This window comes from Lepidochelys kempii, chromosome 1 (assembly GCF_965140265.1).
Source record: "Lepidochelys kempii isolate rLepKem1 chromosome 1, rLepKem1.hap2, whole genome shotgun sequence".
Classification (NCBI taxonomy): domain Eukaryota; kingdom Metazoa; phylum Chordata; order Testudines; family Cheloniidae; genus Lepidochelys; species Lepidochelys kempii.
Window position 1 is genome coordinate 333,836,506 of NC_133256.1, and position 22,206 is coordinate 333,858,711.

A 22,206-nucleotide genomic window follows, 5' to 3' on the forward strand; every position below is an offset into this window, starting at 1 on the left:
AGGACTGTACGTTTTTGTTCTCATGCTGCACTCAGGGGTTGCTTGAGCAGAGTGGCTATTGTACTTTCACCCAGTGCCCAAACAGAACTGCAGCTGTGGTGGATAATTCATGAGCAATTTATCCTAACTGGGGTACTAAATACTAAATCCCCAAATTTCAGAGATGTTCAGATCTGGGATAATTCCATCTTAGTAAAGACAAAAGATTCCAGTATTAAAAATACTAAATATAAATAGATATAATGTAAACATGTACTACTGTATTATTAAAGTAAATTATTGTAACCACTTTGAGAGCACTTTCTCCTCTAACAGCCATATCCCCTACTCAACCCTTGTTCAGGAAAACTCTTACTGACGTCTACTGACAAAAGATTGAGTCAGGAGGCCCTTAGTATTTGACCCTAACTTTTTATGGAACCATTCTCTCATAGCTGTTATCAGGTGCTTAAAGGAAGTAGCTGCAGACTTACGGGAAGGGTTATGGAAAGTATCAGTTTATCTTTAAATCTTGCAACCTTTAAAATTCTTTCAGATGTGGATATCCAAACCAGTGAAACAGATCAGTGCTGACAGGATCACTGACACACACTTCCTTCCTTGTGAATCTCAGTTCATGCATGTGATGGCTAATACACAAAAAAAAGATCCCTCTAGGCAGGACAGAAGTTTTAGTATATTCATCTTTCTTGGGCATAGCAGGAGTTTCAGATGAGTAATTCCAATGATATAGACAGCATGGGCCTGTGACAGTTTCTGGTTTTGTGGGCACTATTTTATGCCTATGAGTAACTGCACCTGCATTTTTTAGTAATGAGCTGTGAATGCAAGCGTTGGTTCGTTCTCTGGTCCAAATTGCCAAATGTGGCTTCTACTTTTGGGTACCTCAAATTCTGGATGGCAGTTAGAGACACTTAGTGCCTGATTTCTGAATCTCAGCTCCCATGCTCAGGCCCTGGGTATTTCTGGTTGGGCAACCATAAACTGCGGCGTCATTCCAAATTAAAGGTCTCGACTGAAAATCTGGATCAAAATGTCTACCTGTTTGCATGTACATAAAAGGGTGGGCTGCCCCCTTATGAGCCAGGGGCTGGGTGTTCCCTACAAAGGGCTGAGAGAGCTCCACTGAAAGGGGAGCTATTGAAAGGAAGTAGGTTTCTGTGGCTGGGCCAGGAATAGGAGATAGAAGAGCAAAGGAAAAGGCCTCAGGGGTAATGCAGCCTGTGTTGGTCAGAGGAATAGCGTTTTGTGTTTTTGTGAGTTTTGTGTTCGAACTGATAAACTGTGCCCTGCGGCATGGGCCTGAAAGAGACTTTGGGCATGACATTAGTCCTTCCTGGGTTGGGCAGACAAGCAGCTCGTATTTATCACAGATGTCTAATAACTATTGGTTCCTGCAGACAGCTGAGAAAAAAAATGGGGTGGGGTGGGAATAAAGGAGAAATGGGGGATGACCAGAACACATAGGAGTGAGAGATGGACTGAAAGGAAGAGCAAAAATTAGATAGTGAATTATTGCCTGAGACAGAGGCAACATCAGGCCATAAAATATGTACATGGTTTACTCTGTCACGTAATCAGTTTCTCACAGCAATGTGTGATTGTGTAGGATCATGGATAGGAAGGGAAAAGGCCCATAAGACAATCTCTATTAAGATGTGGATTACTCCACAAAGAAGCTTGGGAACTTTTGTTCTCGTGCTCCGTCCAGTCTACCTTTATATGTCTCGAGCTACACAGGGCTCCCGCCTCTCTCCTCTCCTCCCCAACGTGGAGCTGGCTCTCTTCTCTACACATGGTTAGGCTGGTCCAAATTTTTCCAATTCAATATTTAATTTTATTTTTAAATGTGGGAAATTTGTCATTAAAAATTATCCTTTTTTGACCAGCTACAGAGTAGGTCAACCATTTTGTCAGTATTTGAAATATTAATTAAATTATAAATTTTGAAATAAAGAAGTGTTTTGTTTTTTTTTCAATTTTCCAACCTTTTTTCCCTCAGGGCCTAGGGCAGGGGTGGCCAACCTGTGGCTCCAGAGCCACATGCGGCTCTTCGGAAGTTAATACGCGGCTCCTTGTCTAGGCACCGACTCCAGGGCTGGAGCTACAGGTGCCAATTTTCCAATGTGCCGGGGGGTGCTCACTGCTCAACCCCTGGCTCTGCCACAGGCCCTGCCCCTTCCCACCCCCTTCCCTGAGCCCCTGTGCCCTCGCTCCTCCTCCCCATCCAGAGCCTTCTGCATGCCACACAACAGCTGATCGGGAGTTGCGGGGAGGGAGAGGGAGGTGCTGATCGGTGAGGCTGCTGGTGGGTGGGAGGCACTGGGAGCGGGCTTGGGGACAGACTGATAGGGGGCTGCTGACATATTACTGTGGCTCTTTGGCAACGTACATTGGTAAATTCTGGCTCTTTCTCAGCCTCAGGTTGGCCACCCCTGGCCTAGCGGATTACTACTGAGAAGTATTTCCTGATTTAAGCTTTACTTTTTCCTCCCATCAATCAGTTTTTCACCAGAATAGCTTAAAATTTATGACAACTAATTACTTATGTTACTTTAAAATAACTTATATTAATGACAGAGTCAAAATCAATGGTCACATCTAAGGGAACAGAATTTTATCAAAACCAAAGTCTGTAAGATATAGCAAAACAGAGAAACACAAGATTTAAACAACATGTATCATCATCATTTAATAGTCATCAGAGAAAAGTACTCTGCTATTTATGAAGTGTTGGTGTCTCAGAGAGGATCTCCACCTACACATGGAAATATAGCCAGGAGGAGCCCAGAGTGGGAGAGACCATCAGGAAATAGACAGTCTGGGCACAATGTTATCTCAGAGAAACGGAAGAGTTATATATAAAAAGGGGTAGGTAGAAGTCTGAGCTGTCAACATGAAGGAGGGTTAAGAGGATAATTTAAAACATCCTGAAAGGAAAATACAAGTTACCCATTCAGAAACATAATATATGGTCATTGAGTAAAAATAGAAGTATATAATTAAAGAGACACTTACTGTACCAGGCCGGGGGTATGGGATACGTCCTTCGTATTGTACCCATCTATGATCCACACTTTCTTTGTGAGCGTAAGGGCCATTGAAAACAGCTCGGATATCAGCCATGCTGTACACACAAACCGCGGAGCCCTTGAATACAGAGCTGAAAGAAATGAAGCATGTTTATAATCACATTTTAAAATCTTCAGTATAGGCCTGATCCAAAGCTCTCTGAAGACAGTTAAAAGTCCTCTGATTTTGATGGACTTTGGATCAAGTCCCATACCTGAGAATTATTATAACTGAGGGTGGTGCTAATTATGTACAGTATAGATTATATCTTTGGCTTGAAAACTCTCATACATAATATAACTGTGAATTACAGTTTAAAACTTTGGTTCGCTGGAGACCAGGTTTGTTAACCTTTTGGCCATACTGAAGAAAACGTCTTTTATCTTGGTGGGTGAAGGGATCCAGAGACCTCTTATTCCTTATTATGATTAGGACTTTGGGGTGTGTATTTTAGAGATTGAAGGACAGCCCATTACATTCAGTTTGTATTTGACATTCTGTGTTTTAATTCTTGTTCAGGCAATCAGAGTATTAGAGAGGCATGTGTAGGAGCATTGTAAACCAAAAATAAATAAATAAAATGTTATGTGTCTTTTCTAACAAAGATAGTTGAATTATCTAACCAAAACCAAGCCATAGGTAAACGTGTTAATCTTACACTTTGTGTGATGAAACGGACATTCATTCACTTCTGTATAGCTTCAGTGGCTATGTAATCTTCTAAGGGAAGATCCTATAACTGGGTTCAATTTTTGTCAGTTTATTGGCTGAATTGTATGAAGGTTCCAAGAGGCTTTGTTGCATACAGCACACATCCTATTGATATTATATTCATACTGTTCTTATAGTTGACATTTATAGTGTCTTTCATACTTTGCACACTGGACTGAGACCCAGGGACCTAAGCTCTACTCCTGGCTCTGCCACTAATCAACTGTGTGACCTGGACAAGTCAAGTTATTTCTCTATGTCACTCTCCTGCTTTGACACCTCCCCCTTTGGTTGGTCTATTTAGATTATAAACTCTTCAGGATGAGGACTCGTTTACTATGTGAATGCTCTGAGTCTAGCCCAAAGGCACCCTAATATTGGTTGGGGCCTTTATGTGCTACTGTAATGCAAATCAATAATCAAGACTACTACAAACTGATATAGAAATTATATCTAGAATGATTGAATTCCATTCCATCTGCAACAGGTAGATTACATGACACACAAAACCTACATTAAACATTATTAAGATGTGGAGTCAAATACTCAAAAGTTAGGATGCCAGAGGTAAGATTGCCAGTGCAAACTTAACTCACCCCCTTGTGTGTATACATTCTGATACCGTCTCTAATTACAGGATCACACACTATTTTACCCACAGGACTTCTGCCTCATTCCGTTCACAGGATGGAGGGTGCTCACTTAATCAGCAGTTATTCAATATCTTGTTGTAACCTTATTGTTCAATGTGTGGCCCCATTTACTGCACACTATTCAAACCATGCTCTGAAAATAGATTTATTAATTTCCTCATTGGATTTTCTATGACGTTCTTCGCTATAATATCTGAGTACTACACAAACATTAATTAATCTTCCAACCCCACTCCCCTCCTGTGAGGTGAGAAGGTATTATCTTATTACCATCCCCACCTATTATTCTGATGTGTCACTCTAAAGCATTGGTTCTCAAAGCCGGTTCACCGCTTGTTCAGGGAAAGCCCCTGGCGTGCTGGACCGGTTTGTTTACCTGCCGTGTCCGCAGGTTTGGCCGATCGCGGCTCCCATTGGCCGCGGTTCGCTGCTCCAAGCCAATGGGGGCTGCGGGAAGGGCAGCCAGCACGTCCCTTGGCCCGCGCCGCTTCCCACAGCCCCCGTTGGCCTGGAGCAGCGAACCGCGGCCAGTGGGAGCCGCGATGGGCCGAACCTGCAGACGCGGCAGGTAAACAAACCGGTCCGGCCCGCCAGAGACTTTCCCTGAACAAGCGGCGGACCGGCTTTGAGAACCACTGCTCTAAAGTGCTTTATTGTGAAAAGTGACCAACAGCTGTATCACCTTGACATGTGATATTGTTTGATCTCACAAGATAATCAGGGTCTGGCAGCAGAGGAGAATGAATTTATTTCAAAAGGAGCGCGGTTGGGTACTCTGTAAAGCTAAGAAACTTTTTTTTTTAATTTTGAAATTCAACATCTTGAAGATTTTTGTGAAAAATTCACCTGTTTCTCAACTGACTCTTTTTTTAAAATCAGGGCACTTATTTAGATGCCTACATAAGGACTATGAAGCACAACTTAAGGCACACATTTTGGAAAATATTGGCCTAGGGGAATAGAGGTCATTCCTGCAGGTCTTATTCTGGCAAACTCCCTTTGCCTTTAAGAGGTTTTTGCCTGAGTGAGGCCTTCAGAATTGGATTCCAGGGGCAAATGTGACCCTACACATACCTTGTAGTAGTGAAGACTCCATACACTAGAGGGTTTCTCTCATCTCTTGTGGAAAGTAAGAAAATATCTTCTGTAATGGGAAAAGTTTCTTTTTATTAAACAGCCTATAAACATTTTCATATTTACCACCCTATCATTTGGAGCTTTGTAAACATACAATTAATTCTTATGTTTGTTTGATTTTGAATTTTTTGTCCTGTGAATTTTGCTGAAGTTCTGAGTTCTGCCATCTGCTGTATTCCACCTGGAATCAGCTGAACTTCTCCCTAAATGGGAAAAGCCAAGTAAAAGTAACAGGGCATAATTCTGATCACACCTACACCAGCTGTATACCAGGAGTAAAGTCAGTGGAGTTGCTCACAGTATAAAACTGGTGTGAGTGAGATCAGAACACTGCCCTGAGTTTCTGTAAATCCAAAACACAGAGCAGATTACAGAACAAAATAGTAAAGATCAGTTCAACTTACGTAGCTCATCAAAGTATGTGTCTGCTCCCTCAGGGCCAGGTATCGAGCACACCAGTCTTGCTTTCAGGAAAGTTGTCCACTTGTTTATTAGGCTCCGTTGACCTCCCATATCATTCTAATTTTTTTAAAAAAAGTTTTGCTTAATGACTAAATAAGGCAATTTTACGTAAGTATCTAAAATATCTGCTGATCCCATTCTGAGCAGTGTTTTTTTACAGGGTGTATTTCTAGTCTGCCCTTTCTATATTTAAAGTAGAAGATGGATTAATGGGAAATGTTTAACACAAACAGATATCTCACAAGAAATGCTTAAGATTTCAGGTGCAGGAAGACTTGCTGTATTTAAGGCTGCAGAGTGGTTTTCTTTGTAACCTGATTTTTAGTTGCTCATAGCCTTGGGACTTTGAACTTTGGCGCTGAAATTTAAATGGTTTATTAGTATCCCAATTGTGATTGTATTCTTTTACTCCTTGTGCAGAAAAAAGCCTAGTTTGAACAAATAAGCTAAAACAAAATAAAACAAAACCCTTCAGAACCCCCCCCCCCTTTTCTTTTTTCTTTCTTTCTTTTTTTTTTTTTTTTTTACAGTTTATTTGGTCAAACTAGTCATTTTTAAAAAAAATACATTTTTCCCCATTATACAAAAATCTGTTTGCAAAGTTTCTTTGAACAACTCCACAGCTGAAATGCCCAAAGCCACACCTCTCCCAGCATGTGGTCTCTTCTTGTCAAGAGAGAGTCATTCTGGAATTAATGGTTCTCTAGGAATTTTTTTACATACAGAATAATGGTGCAGATCATCTGGGGCGGAGGTCCCAAAGACAAATTACTGTACCTACCAATTGTTCTACAAATATACATATGCTATTAGTTATGTGTACACAGTTCACAGGGAGGTTTGTGGGAGGGCAAAATTTGGTCAAATTACTATAACCTACGTTCTTGGTGAAGTATTCTGCTAAATTCCATTCTAGACCATTTCCTCTGAGCTACCCTTATAGCCCTAACAATCAATGCTCAAAGGTTTGGGGATTTTCTAAAGTATCAAGTATAAAACAAATGGGATACCATGGAAAAAAAACCTGTTTCTGAAATATTAATATGCTTAACAAAATATACTCATCAGCTGTCAAAAAATGAAAAAAAGGAGTTGAGTCTGGAATGAAGTTTTAAATTTTTAAGGAGTCGACTGTAAGCACTTAGTGACTGAATGATAACTATTACAGACATCCAGGAGCGTGGTCTTAAATGTCAAAGTTCACTTTGCAAGGAGTTGCTTTTCTCTGGTAATGCACTCTCAGCTGACGAACTGTTGACTTCTCTTTTTTCCCCAGTATTTGTTCCTTTTAAATATTTTTAGCTCAGTTTCTAATTTTTTTTTTGTAATTATTACCTTTTGAATCAAAATTCTTACAAGAACTGTCACCTCTCTGCTTATTTTTCTAAAATCCTTCACAGCCTGCAGGTTTGCATCTAGCCAACAGATTTATTATACAGGTGTCAAAATTAGCAGCCTTACGTGACTAGTAAAGTATGCTCTGTACATGTGTGTTGTGTTTGGAGGTGCAACAGCTGAGCATTCTGGCATAAGCAATGAAACATACGTAAACAGTAAATAGCTCTGAGCTTTTCATGCATCTGGCAATTCTGTTCAGCTAAATTACATCTATCTTTTCCACCAGAGTACCCTTATTAGCTCACTAGTTGATGCTGCACGTTTTCAAAAGACCACAAGGAGTTTCTAAATGTCTGTCTGATATTTGGAGTGATGTTGGGGAAGCAGGGGAACGCCTGAGAGAAGAATCTAGAGACATTCCGTTGCAACTACAGACCGGAAACGTGGCTCCCAATCCTTAAGTCCGATCAAGCAAAGCTCTGAAACACCAACTTAATGGTAAACACAGTAGTAGCCCAATTCATTTCCTAAGGTGAAGCACATGCTTAAGTACTTTGATCAGTGACTCAGCAAGCAGCTGAACCTGTGCTACTCATTGCCAGTAATATTTTATTTCACCGATTGACACAAGGAGGAAGGTCAGCATCTTGTGACCTGCCGGCTCCACCTGGACTATCATCAAGTGCTCTACAAAGTAACCACAGGGTGAACATGTCGGGTACAGAAATTACATATGGAAAAGCCGTTCCACCCATAACATCCTCTGCCCTCCAGCAGCAGCTCCTACCCTTCCAGGCACGCCTGGGTGGAAGAGACAGTGAGACACAAAAAGGGCAAGGCACAGGAGAGACACAGGGGAATGGTTGTTTTTGAAAACATCGGTATCTAGTGAACACTCAGCTCTACATCTCTTTTCTCTCATATCTGAATGATGCAGGTTCTTTGCTTTTCTAATTTTGGACACCTCCCAGCTCTTGGATTCTCAGGTAACACAGTAGCTACTACTGCTTTCGATATCTGCGCTTAGCTGTGTAAGCACGACCTTTCCTCCTGGATGCAGACTTCGCCACACCACTTCTAACTACCTCAGCCCTCGCAATTTGCTTAGAAATTTCAGCTACAACAGAACATGCTTATCTATCTGCTGATGGGAGCGCACTGACATCAGCACAATAGTGCCCTGTGAACCACATAAACGTCCCATTTCAATTCACTGTATTGGTTCTGACCTGGGCCTAATCTAGGAATGTGTTACGTTAGAACATACCTCTCTTCCTATTCAATCCCTACAACATCTGAGGCACATTTGCTGACAGTCCCTAGATCCTCCTGAGTGAGGGCCGAAGGTATGGAGCTTTTGGTATATGATCCCCAGTCCATCAAAGCATCTTTACAGGCCTATAGAGTCCTGTCTATAGCACATCTTGGCCAAACATCTGCTTGATGCTTCAGTGACACATGGAAGGGGAGCTATTTTATTTTGTTTGTCTTTCGTGGATGGTTTGATTTAATATCTCACTGCACTTAATCACTGTCAGGTGCTCAGATGCAACCTCAATGGGTAGCAGATCCCACTAAATTAATATAATGAAACCTTCAGAGGCGAGGTGAGCAGTAGATTGGAAAGAGGGTGAAAGAGAAGGGACGGGAAAAGAGAGAGAAAATTAAGAAAGGGAAATTCAAAGTACGGGGGTGGAGGTGGGGTGGTGAAGCCTAGGAGAGGAGGAGACTATGCAGGTAGGAGAATAACAAGAAATAACTTGAAATGGAGAGATCCTCAGCCAGATCCTCAGCTGCTGTAAACCAGCACAGTTCCACCATAGGTGTAGTTTGACTGCTATTTTTGGGGGTGGGGGGACAAAGCGTGTGAATGTGCACATGTACGCACACATACATGCACAGTGAAGCCGGTTCCCCGTCTCACTGGCTCTCTTCCCCAGCCTGGAGTGGTACCGGGGCAGCCGGTACTTAGGGGTTGGGCTGGCTTAATGGGGGAGTCCCAGCTGCTGTTGGCGGCCACTCTGGCACCGGCAGCTTTTGTGATGTCGCTGCTTTGGTGCTGCTGAAACCGCCTCCCAGCTGGGGCTACTGCTGCTGCTGCTGAGGGGATGCCATACGCTGGGTTCTTGCTTCCCCCTGCCCATTCCTTTATCCCCTTCTCTTCCCCCTACCCTTCACCTTCCTTTCCCCACTGTCTCCACCCCATCCCATCCCCCTTTGTCTCCCCACTGTCCCCTGCCCCATCCCATCCCCTTTCTCTCCCCACTGTCCCTGCCCCATCCTCCAACCCCTTCTCTTCCCCTTGCCCAATGCCACTGTCTCTTCCCACCCCCCATGCCGTACCCCTCTCCCCCAGCCCCACCCCACCCACCCCCTTGCCATGCCCTCCATGGGCACTCACTGCTGTAGAGGGTACAGGTGGGCACTAGAATCCAGGAGGTGACATCCAGCTGCTGAGGCAGCAACCCAGAGTGCAGGGGAAAGGCTGCTCCGTCCCACTCCCCGCGAGCTGAAATGTGTGTGGGGGGAGGCGCAGTGTGGGAAGGACAGAGCCCCCCTCCTGAGAAGGCTGAGCAAACCCTGCTCTGTGTTCACACAAATGGGGGGTGGGAAGTGGCACGTGAGCCTGCGTGACAACCTCCCCATACCTCGCCTCTGTTTGGGGGGGCAAAATAAAGGGGCTTTCACCAAGAGAAATCAGTAGAGTGGGGTGCAGAAGAACAGATACTGCAACGAGATGAGACAATGGCAAGAGAGGATGGCGCAGGATGAATTTAAGTGTATGTGTTGAGAGGAGGACGGGCAGGAAGAATACTCTAGTTTTTCAATATAGAATTATGGCCAGACTAGTCACGCCACATGAACAGCCCAAAGGTATCTGAAATCTTATCTCTAAGTATCACTGTCTATAGCTCCTGAGCACACTGGCTTAGTAGTGTTTACAATAAACTTTGTTTCATTACAGAAGAAGGCACTTAAAACCGCATATTTTTTCTCTATATAAATAAAGATTTAATTAGCACTTACTGTTTTGTAATCTCACAAGTTGTAACAGATACCAATGCTTCCGCCTCAAATGCCTTCTTCTATAGTATAAAGAAGTGCCTGTAAACTCTGCTACTCATGTGTATTTGGGAGTGAGAGGCAGCTGTAGATACACTGCCAGCTGGAAAGCAGATAATTTACCTGGAGTTGTCAGTCTGTTATAGTAAGACTTAAAAAAAGACAGCACACATAAATTAACTAGTGACCAGGGAAGCTTATTCATTAAGAATCTAAAAAGTTAAATTAATATATTCTAAGGCCAGAAAGGACCAGTGTGATCATCCAGGATGACTTCCTGCGTTCCATACTAGGCCAGAGAACTTCCCCCAAATAGAGCATATCCTTTAGAAAAAAACCATCCAATCTGAATTTAAAAATTGCCAGTGATGGAGAATCCTCCACAACCTTTGGTAAGTTGCTCGAATGGTTAATTACCTTCAGTATTAAAAATATATGCCTTATTTCCAGTCTCAATTTGACTTGCTTTGACTTGGTACAGTACATTAAAGAGATACTGTAAATATTAGAGATGGTAAAAAAAAACCGATGGAATGATTTTCTGCCATTAAAATGTAGTCACATTGAAATCAAGAAGTTTTGCTGGAATGTGTGAATTTCAACAAAATTTTCAACAAAACAAAGTCAAAGCTAACTCTTTCAACCTTCACTTTTTGTTTGGATAATGTTGAAATGCTTCATTTTGACTCTTGTTTCGATTAATTTCATTTTGACTTTTAAAATATAAATTTTAATATGCATTATAATTATACAGTTTTGATATTATCAAAGTGATGCTTTTACCCTATCCATAATAAATGTTTCAACATTATCTAAATTAAATGTTTCAATGGTAAATTGATTTTTTTTAAAATGTTTCTTCCATGGGAAATTTCAAATTTTTGTTATGATTTAGAACAAAACCAAATTTTGAAACATTAGAATTTTCTGTGGAATGGAAATTCCAATTTCTACCCATCTCTAGTCACTATTCAAATATTTGAGGAAACACTGAAATTAATACAGTTGTACTAGGAAATATAATGCCCTTGTCAAATCAAGAAGGCGTTCTCTTCAAAAGCCAGAATATAAAATCTGTATGAGAGATTAAGGCTGAATCCTGCAGATTTTATGTGAATAGCTCTACTGCTGTGCAAATTATCTCTCAACAAACTGAAGGTCTCATTCAGCTCTTATTAAAGTGAATAGAAAGACTCCCACTGACTTTAAAAGGGAGATGGCTCAGGCTCAAAAATTTTAATAATAATTTACACAATTAAGAACTTTTGGCACCTGGTTCATATTAGAAACTGCAACTAATCTTCCTCATTCATGTCAACATGAAAATGTAAATGTAGATGCATTTCAAGCCCTTGCTTTCTATCTACAAAATTAATATGTCTCTTTCTCATTAAAAAGAAAGAGGAGTCTTTCTGATCTGCAATTTTACCAGAACAAAATATATGTTTCCTAAACCATGTGGTTATAGGTAAAAGTTATTTGAGCATTAACCTTTTTGCAAGTAAAATCTATCACACCACTATTAATCTCGGAGTGTATGGATTGAAAATAAAATTAAATGATACATTTTCTTCAGTCACTTTAGGAAATATGTAGATGACATTAATGTAGCTGAATCAAAATTCACAACTGTGTGCCTTGGAATGCACTAGACAGGAAAACAGATGGCAGTACAGCAAAAGAACACCTGAACCTAACTGATTCTTAATCTCTCATTTGGGTTGTAAGTAACACTGAATGTAAGAACAGAAAAAGTAATTTTTTTAAAACCAGTAAACACTGAAGACATCAGAAAATGTAATACATAAAACTTTAAAGACAGTAATTATCCTGAACAACTGTATAAATCAAATCAGACAATGAATGGAATTCAAAGGAGGCGGCTATTAATTAGTGCCTGCAGCAAGATGCAAAAGGACCATCCAAAGTGAATTCCTAGCAGGAACAAAAGGAAATACCAGCAAACAAAATGAAAAGAGCTGGAACCGCGAAAGACCCTGAAGCTCTAGCTATGTGATAGATCCACCAAAAACAAATAAAATCCTAAGCAACAGAGAGCAGCACTATGGAAAAGTTTCCAGCAGACCAATGAAATTCTATTGAGAAATTGCCAACATTCTAATGTCAATGAATTTACGCCTCCAAATACACAATTCCTTTGTGACTCTTTAAGTATTACTGTCTAATATTTTTATTCCGGCAGTATCCAGCTATGTTAGGTACTGGCCACACACAGGAAGACACAGTCCCTTCCTCCAAGAGCTTTTTATCTTTAGGGTCTGTGTCAAAGCACACTGAAGTCCATGGGAAGACTCCCATGATTTCAGTTGGCTCTACATCCATCAGGCCCTAAGAAGATAAGCAACACAGGAAGGGTGGGAGAGAGAGAGAGAGAAAGAGAGAGAGAGAATAAAAATATACACAAGTATAAATAACAGGAAGGATGGTCATGTGGTTTAGACACTGGGTTAGGCCTCGCGAGTCCTGGGCCAGTTCATGGTTTCCTGTGTGACTTTGGGCAAATCTCTCTCTCTCTCTCTCTCTCTGCCTCAGTCTCCCCTGGGGATAATTCTGTCTTGGAGCAGTGTTTGTTTCTCATTATGTATTTTCACAGGGGTTAGCACAATGGGCCTCAATGTTGGCTGGGACTGCAAAACATTATCATACTACTACTATTAAAGAGCACTTGTATTCAATATTATGGGGCAAAGAATTCACTATACTCCCTGCCATCGACCCACAGGATTGGTGCTACTCTCCCAGCTTCGGAACAGTCGCTTGGAGGAACCCCCTCGATATGTCAGACCCTAAGGGGTCTCACTCTTTCTTCAAGTTAGGCCACGGCCTCCTGGGACTGCACCTGTGGGGCTTCAGCACTTCCTGCTTCACACCATGAGCTTTGTTCAGTGAGTCCAGCAGAGACAGACCCCTGGTAGGGACTTGTCCATTCTTCAGGGATTAATGCACCTCACCAAGCATTTACAGTGACACTTCAGCAATGTTTTCAAAACAATTGGGTTTATTAGTCAACTGGAACACAGCATAGGAAGCCCTTAGGTTAGCACAAAGAAATGAAGGCTAACACATAGAACATTCTGGTCAGCCCAGAGCCCCAGCCAAGCCGCAGTGAACTCCACTTTCAGGCTCTGTGTTTCTCTCTCTCTGAGTCTCACCTCCTTAGTCAGTTCCCAGGTGAGAGAACTTCCAGCTTCCTCCAGAAGCCAACACTTATCCCCCACCTCAAACCTTCCAGCCCTTTGTTCTCCCGCCGCTCTGCTTCCCAGCTGAGAGTGCTGATCCATGAGTCACTGGAGCTTGCATGGTCTCTCTGGATCCCTTGTTGATCTGGATCAGTTTCAGCCAGTCCCGTAATGACTCTATTAATTCTACCTGGACAGGAAGGTGACACACACCCATGTCTCTTAGCCTGCCCTGAGAGCAAACTTAATTCCTCCCCCCCACCCCAACCACCACCACTAGGTAGCCATGCAAAGTATAAGGGAAGCTGCAGATCCATTAAAAATATTACAAAAAATTCCACTTTGTCACACTCCTTCCAGCACACCCTACCCTCCCCTACTGGGGTGTCTGATCACTGACCTGGGGGTGCAAGGAAGGCTTTCCAGGCAGCTGTGCCAATGTCTAAAGTGGAGGGAGGGGACTCCTTGAACTCTCCTCCCCCTCTGCTAATTATTGTTTGAGTGGCCCCATTGTACTAGGTGCTGTACAAACACACAGGGAGACAGAGGCTCTGCTCTGAAGAATTTACAAGGTAACCAGACAACACAGACAACGGCGGGAGGGGAAATGCAAGCACAGAGGTGAAGTGATCTGTCCAAAGTCACATAGAAGGTTAACAACAGAGCCAGAAATGAACTTAGGCCTCCTACCTGCCAGTCCAAAGCCCAATCCAAGGAACCACACTGGCTCCACTATCTGGCCCTGAGCGATGCTGTTTCTTATAAAAGGCACAGGGGAGGTTAAGTAGTAGGTTTTACTGTCTAAAATTATATAGTACAGCCTCAATCACTCAATGAGCACAAAAATGGGGGTCCACCCTTGTAGAATCATTGCAGGATTGGGGCGAATTTTATGAACTTATTGTTTAAGGGTTATTGTTAAATTAGACTTGATGGATAAAGATGGAATTCTGCATACCAATTCATTTCTAGGTATTAAGACAACAGGTAAGGATGTTTTTATCCAGAGAGAAAACTACAGGAGGGAAAGTGAAAGGAACTCAGTTTGAGCAGGTCACATCACCTATGGAAATGGCCTCTGACGGAACTATGTGTGGGAGACAACACTATTTTAGCTTTGAGTTCCTGTACCTCTCACAGATTGGCTGTTACTTCTTTTAGAGCTGTAATTTACTCACAACAAATGTGCAGAACTATTAGGTTCGCCATGGAAAACTCGACTCTCATTTTAGAAAATATTTTCACATCACACCCATAGTTTCTTCTGAAATATTTTTGGATGTGTCCCAAACTGGAAAATCTAACTGTACAGTAAGGAATCTGCTGGATGGTTGCCATTCATACCAGAAAAGAAAGATCAATAGGCTCAGGTGAAATGACAGAGATTACAACAGGTGTATAGGCTTTGGGAGGAAAGTAATCATGAATCAACTGGAATTACTAAACCGTTCAGCACGGGATTGGTTTAGATTAAAAATAAAGCAAGTTTATTAACAAAAGAAGATCGGATGTTAAATGAATTCAAAGATAAGACATAACAATTAGAAATGGTTACTTAGCAAATAAAAGTGAAAACACACATCTAGAAGTCTAAAACTTAAATTGAGCGTATTTTGATGCAAGGCTTTGTTTAAAATGGAGACTGACCCTTTTCTTGGTCAGAAGCTCTCCCTGAGGTGCTGGTGCCATCGTCTTCTTAGGTGAAAAGAGATAAATTAGAGTTTTCTTTTGTAGTCCAGTGAACCTTTGAAGTGGATTCTTCTGAAGATTGCCCTTCAAAGCAAAGTCTATCCAAACAGTGAAGAAGGCAACATGGTGTCCGGTGGTGAAGGAGGCTCCATACTCTTTCTTCCCCCACCTGTGTTTGTTAACATGCAAATGGTTCTGTTTCCTATCATCTCCTCCCACTGCTGTTTTGAGGACCCTGTTTATTATGTATATGTAAATTGACGTAAACACACATTCCTTTGTTTAGGATAGGCCTGTTTAACAACTTTTGCTGAGGCAGGACTGTCTGGTTTTGAACCTGTGCTAATAAAATCATACGGGGGAATTCACATATTTACATATAATGCTGCTACATACATTTCACCACGATACAATTGACCAGCAAGTTATTCATGTTCAAATGATACCTTACAAGGCATATTTTGTATAAAGATTACTACAATGCTGTGTATGGTATGAATACAGGGGTGCTTTTGGTCACATTCATCTTATAATAATTTAATTTAGACCACATTTCCCTAGTTTACTTATGAGAATGTCATGTGGGACAGTGTCAGAAGTCTTACTAAAATCAAGATATATCACATCTACTGCTTTCCCCCCATCCACTAGGCCAGTGACTCTATCAAAGAAGGAAATTAGATTGGTTTGGCATGATTTTTTTCTTGAGAAATCCATGCTGTCTATTCCTTATGATCCTATTATCCTTCGGTGTTTAAAAATTGATTATGTAATAATTTGTTCCAGTATCTTTCCAGGTACTGAAGTTAGGCTGACCAGTCTCTAATTCCCTGGGTCCTCTTTGTTCCCCTTTTTAAAGATAGGTACTATGCTTGTCCTTCCCCACTCTTCTGGGACCTCACCCATCCTCCAGGAGTTCTCAAAGATAATTGCTAACCATTTCTGAGATTGCTTCAGCTAGTTCCTTATGTACCATATGATAGATTTCAAGGAATGACATCATGACTTTTTTACTTAACACTGAGCCTTAATGATCTTGGACAACGTCCAGTACATTACAGTATACTGAAGCTGGCATGTAACTTTGTGAAAATGTACTGAAACTAATAAAAAACTATCTCAAAAGAAATTGTTACCTTCCTAGTGGACTGTTGTAAGTTTGGACTTATTTTTCTAAGGTGATTTTGGCAAATTTCTATATGGTTCAATGTGTTTCTGTATGTGCAGCTTTGCATACAAATGATGACATTTCCATGAACGAAATCTGTTTGTCGTCAATTTGCAATGGATATACATGCAAAGACTTTGTGTGCTTGTGTAACTAAGGTTTATCATTTGGGTGCAAAGGTGACAGTTTTCAGAAACAGCACTAGTTTTCAAAATCTGATCCTGAATGTCTAATATATGGGCCATACCGTCAGCTGGTATAAATGGTGCAAATTGATTTGAGGTCAATGAAACTATAATAATTTACACTGGCTGAGGATATGGTCTTGTGACATCAATGGGAAAAAGTTCCTACAAAGTGTAATACATTTTCTATATTTTAAAAAAATACATAAAAATCCAGATAGGATTAATCTTTAAGCCTGATTTTTGCTTTTTGCAAATAATCCTACCTTGAACGAAAGCAAACAATTAACCACGTTACACTTGATATTAGTGGGAACATTCTGTTTTCCCTAATCAGAACAAGAAATTCCAGGTACTGCAGATAAGCTGACGATACCTTTTTTTTCCTTAAAACCAAAAATAGGAAATGCCATTTGTCGTGATAAATTATACATTTTAGTCTGCAAGTGACTGTTGAAAGCACTTCCTCCCAGTTTATAATTATATCCCCTGGTGATATACAGAAGGCAAGTGACGTAAACCTAAATGAGCACTTTTTAATGCTTTGGTGGCTGTGTTATTAGCAAAGCATGCTTTAAGATAGTAAATATAAGAACAGTTTTCTGAACAGGGCAAGCGACAACTGTTTGACTCTGGGCAAAGAACTTTAAGTGAGATATTGTAATCTTTTAGGTCTAGAAATAGCTGGGAAAGGGGAATGCTCTCCAGAGAAGACTTCCCTAAGGGAGAGGATCAGTGTGAGACTATATTGTTCAACCAATTAATACTAGTTAAAGAGTAGGCTCTACTGACTAACCTGTTATATTAAACACACAAGTCTTTTTGTGTTTTTACTGCCTATTCTAATTTCAGCATGTACCTCTAACACCAAAGTGTAGGAAGAGCCTTAGAGAACAGTGAGGCAGAGTGGTGAAGCTCCAGTCAAAGGAATTGGAATTACACGCACCAAGCAGATCATTTAAATAGTTCCTGATCTCCTGACACATAGCAGTATGTTGTGTTGCTGTGGACATGGTGGAAGGAAGACACAAGCTCGAATTTAAGGAAAATTGTCTAGATTAGTTGAAGCTTATTATCAAGTAATGCTGCAGGACAAGTAGAACTTTCAACCACACTAAATTACTCATGGTTGGTTTTAACTATAGATATGGACACCTATGCCTGCAGGCATAGAGAATTAAGCTGACCAGATTTGGCACTGCAGGTCAGAGAAAACACAATTGAACCAGATGTCAGGAATTTATGCTTTACCCATTTGTACTACATTTATACTACAATAAGCATAATCAAGACACATGCACAAACAGTGCAAATCAGATTTTTCAAGAGAGTTCTGCACCCAGCACTTCCTATTTAGGTCCTTAAATGAAGCAGCCAGATTTTTCAAAATGCTCCTCACCTGTTAGCTCCCACTCAGTGTGTTTAACAGGAGCTGCTGGAGGCTGAGCTGTTTTGAGAACTGGATACCAACTGTGGCTGCTGAGCATTTTGGAATATCTGGTCCCGTAAGTCTAGCAACCATCTGTATTTTGGTGTATGTACACATTACTACACGTGTTCATCGCTCCCAGTGTTGGGAGTTACATATGTATATAATAAAATGGAAGTTCTATTTCGAAGTTCTCCTATAATGTTCATTTGATTGGCAAAATGAAAACAAAGCTCAAGACATTTCCTACAACACCACTACCCTAGAAACTTGGTCTCATTTGAGACTCAATTAGGACTGTCATTAGGGTCTCTTTACAATACATTTGCTTTTATTAAGATATCTTATCTGTCCTTTTTCTCAGTAGAAGCTGGAGGTCTACTATTAATGCATCTTAGTTTAATATAATCTCTCTGTGCCTTGGCTTTCCAGATTCCACCTAACCATTTTCCCCCTAATGCATTAAGTACTTTCATAATCAGCAAAAGCCACATCTAGTAGTAAATTATATTTGTTTGCCTTGTCAGTATTTCATTAATCATACTGCTGTGAAAAACCCAACCGAAGCTTGCCCGTTCTCTTGTTTGGCTAAACACGAACTGCTACAGTGAACTGGTCGCTCAGTTTGTTGCAAACATTTGTCGACCCAGGACTGAAAATTTGTAGACCCAGTGGTCACTGAAGTCTCAGTTGTGACTCTTCGTGGATAGAAGAACAATTCTGGGTAGGCATCCGCACACGTGTGTCCAGTTCTTTGTTCTCTTGTGCCTGCATGTCTTTCTAGTTCATTTTTTCCTATTAATTTCTCTTTCTGAATCAAGAAGTCTTGCAGTTAATTGTTTTTTTCCTCAAGGGTCCTTCTTAGGAACCTAATGCCCACTGTTAGTAGTGCTAACTAATGCATCAGACAACACGCTACAGAATACCAGCAAATGAAGAAAGCTGTACAATTGTACCATAGAAATGCAGTACATTTACCTCTGAGATTACTACATACAGGGTTTTTGCTGAAACTTGGGCCATTTCATAATCAAAGCATAATGTTTTTAAAGTGTAATAACATACGGACATCGAGACTATTCTAAAACATGATAAAGAAACTAAACCGTTCCGGTGTGACATTGGAGTTCCTCACGTTTCCAACTTGACTTTGGCCACTGCATGGAAACGTAATCAAAACCACAATTTCTAATGACCTGGTCCATACTTTTTTCAAAAAGCCCAGCTTTTCTAATCATTACCAAAGTTTCATAAATCCATGGACCTGATCACAAAAATACTGCATTTGGAACACAGAGCATCAGCAGTAACAACATCTATCGCTACAGGGTTATGGATTACAGTAACGGCTGAGAAAAGGAAAGGCTACAGAGAACACATCAGCTAAAGTAGCGTACAGGTCGTTATTACTATTATTTATTATGTCTATGATTGTAGCATCTAGGGGCCCTAATCATAAGCCAGGCATGGTGCAAACACAGAACAAAAAAGACACTGTTAGTAATACTTGTGGGGGCGATACACTGATGCTCCCCACCTCAGCGAAGATTCTATTTTCCCCTTAAGCCAGTGCACACCCCATAAAAAAGGCCCATGTACTCTGACTTTGCACAGATGCTTAGGATTTAGCCTTAACCGAGACAGCAAAACAAAGGTTCTCACCACAAAGGAGCTTAAGATTAATCAATTGCTATTTAGATGCATCATTATCGATTATGAAAATATTATGTTTCCAAAAATATGATGACTTACTAAGTATCAAGCCTATTTTGCAGTTAAGGCAAGTGAATTTTAGACATCATTAGTAATCCATGTTATTGCACATTACTCAGACGGTTATATGCGTGAGGTTATTTCCTTCCTGGACAAAACTGAGATTTCTTAAAGAAACAAATTAAAGTTTACTTTTTTAAAAAAAAGAGAGAAAAAAAAGAATGTACATTTCTCACCTTACAAATTCTTCCAACTCGGGAAAGGATCGCTTTGTCAGACGTACTGCTATCTTGCGATATTTCTCGGAAAAAGAAATAGATTTTGTCGTCATCTGGATTGTATGTGTCCGGGATGGGGTAGGTTCCAATAAATTTTGCTCCTAAAAGAAACCCCCAAAACAAAAACAAATTATTAAAGTATTTTAAAAAATCCCTACTACTTGAGACCAAGATTCTGCGTTTGTGTCCATGAAGCAGATCACGGTGAAATCAACGAGTCATCATAAGCACATCTGAGGGAAGTCTAGCCATAAGACTGTATTGACCCCCAAAGTATTTATATCTAATAGGGTAGCTTTTATTCTTCAGGATGTATTCTGCTGCAGAACACTGCATTGGCATAATTGGCTGCCATTGTGAGTTTACAGGGTTAATGCCAAGGTTTTTAGATCCAAAACCCATACCTATGATACAGCTGATTTGCTGCTTGTGTTACCCTGTTTCCTGCTAAGCAGGTTTTCCAAAATCACACACTATGTTACACAGTTATTTAATTTAAAAATGGCAGCACTTAGTAGTAGTCCAGGGATATAGGAAACCACAAATGTTACAAGAGGCAGTATGCAAGGGAGCAATATAACCTCGATTTGTTTGCATGACTCAAGCTCAGATATTAATAACAGCTGTACTAAGACAATAGTTTCCTATGCACATGTGCTAGGATGGCCTTACTAAGTCAACAGTGTTGAGATTGTCTTGCCAAGACAATTGGTTCATATGTCCCTGTTCTGCTCTACAGTCTCATTTTCAAAGGTTTAATAACTTGGCATTTTCACTTTGCTTGTGCACTCAAATCAGAAATTAACGAAATGCCAGACACCTTAGTTAGTATAGCAACAACAAACAACACAATTCAAATACACAGATAGAGGGGGAAATATTTAGGGAAATTTCTTTAAGATGTTCTTGTGATCTGCCACCATGACTGAGATCCTCTGGGAGCACTCAAGATAACTTTCCTTTGCACTGAACAAGAGGTGGGCCAGTGATCAGACTAAGTCAGTGGGAGTAGGCCCTTGACTCTGGAATTCATTTCCCAGGCTGGTCAGACAGAGCATAGTATCTCTGGCCCTCACAGGATGTCGTCAAGGAACATCATAAAGAGGGGCGAAACGAGGACTAGAAGATGTTGGGTGAGTGAGGAGTGAACTGGTGGTTTGTAGGGAATGATATTTTCTTCTGCCTCCATAAGAAGTTAATTGATCTGTATTTAAATATGTTTGTTTAAATTCTTAGTATGCAAATTGATGCCAGAGAGCAAAATGTATGGGCCAGAATAACCATTGTATTACTCCAGATTCACACTGGTGTGACTCCATGGAGTTACATGTCAGTGTAAAATTGGAATGATGCTGTAGATCATTTAGACTAGGATTTTCAAATCAGCCTAAGGAAGTTAGGCACCCAACTCCCACTCAGCCCCTTTCAGGCTCTTCTGAAAATCCCAGGCCTAGCCATTAATAAATGCATTAATAAGCTCCAAGGTGGCTTTCAGCATATAAAGCTAGTTACAAATAAACAAATAGCAAATTCTGAAAAATACCTTGACAACATCCTTATTACCGTCAGATTTTTTTTAAAATAATCCACATTCAGAGCTAAACTCTGAATTCTGATTTTTTTTTATTACAATTTTACTGGTTTACTTGCCAAATGGAACCCCAAAACAAATGCACACATATCAGTTTTTGGGACAGATTTAAAACAATCTCAAACAAAGTAAATAAAGGAACAGGAATACTTAAGTAATACAATACTTAAGGACTTAAATTCACAATTGAAAGCATTAAAGTTGAAAGTTGCATCCAAACAAATAAACTAGAAAAGGTAAGCATACACAGACAAAGACACAGAAATCAACGGAATAAACAGACCATGACTGTCAGAGTTCCCTCCCCACTCTGAACTGTAGGGTACAGATGTGGGGACCCACATGAAAGACCCCTTAAGCTTATTTTTACCAGCTTAGGTTAAAAACTTCCCCAAGGCACAAACTTTGCCTTGTCCTTGAAAGTATGCTGCCACCACCAAGTGATTTAGACAAAGAACAGGGAAAGGACCACTTGGAGTTCCTATTTCCCCAAAATATCCTCCCAAAACCTTACAGC

At 40.7% G+C, this 22,206-nt stretch overlaps 1 protein-coding gene across 17 annotated transcripts in view; it reads right to left on the reverse strand.

Annotated features, from left to right (window-relative positions):
- SEMA3D (semaphorin 3D) overlaps positions 1–22,206 on the reverse strand; it is a 196,006-nt gene that overhangs the window by 44,249 nt on the left and 129,551 nt on the right. For all 17 annotated transcript variants that reach the window (XM_073328648.1, XM_073328657.1, XM_073328656.1 and 14 more), the window contains 4 exons: positions 20,057–20,199; positions 5,978–6,092; positions 5,511–5,580; positions 3,019–3,163 (listed from right to left, as the gene is read on the reverse strand). In XM_073328648.1, the coding sequence (XP_073184749.1) occupies positions 3,019–3,163; positions 5,511–5,580; positions 5,978–6,092; positions 20,057–20,199 (473 nt within the window). The remainder of the gene's footprint in view (positions 1–3,018; positions 3,164–5,510; positions 5,581–5,977; positions 6,093–20,056; positions 20,200–22,206) is intronic.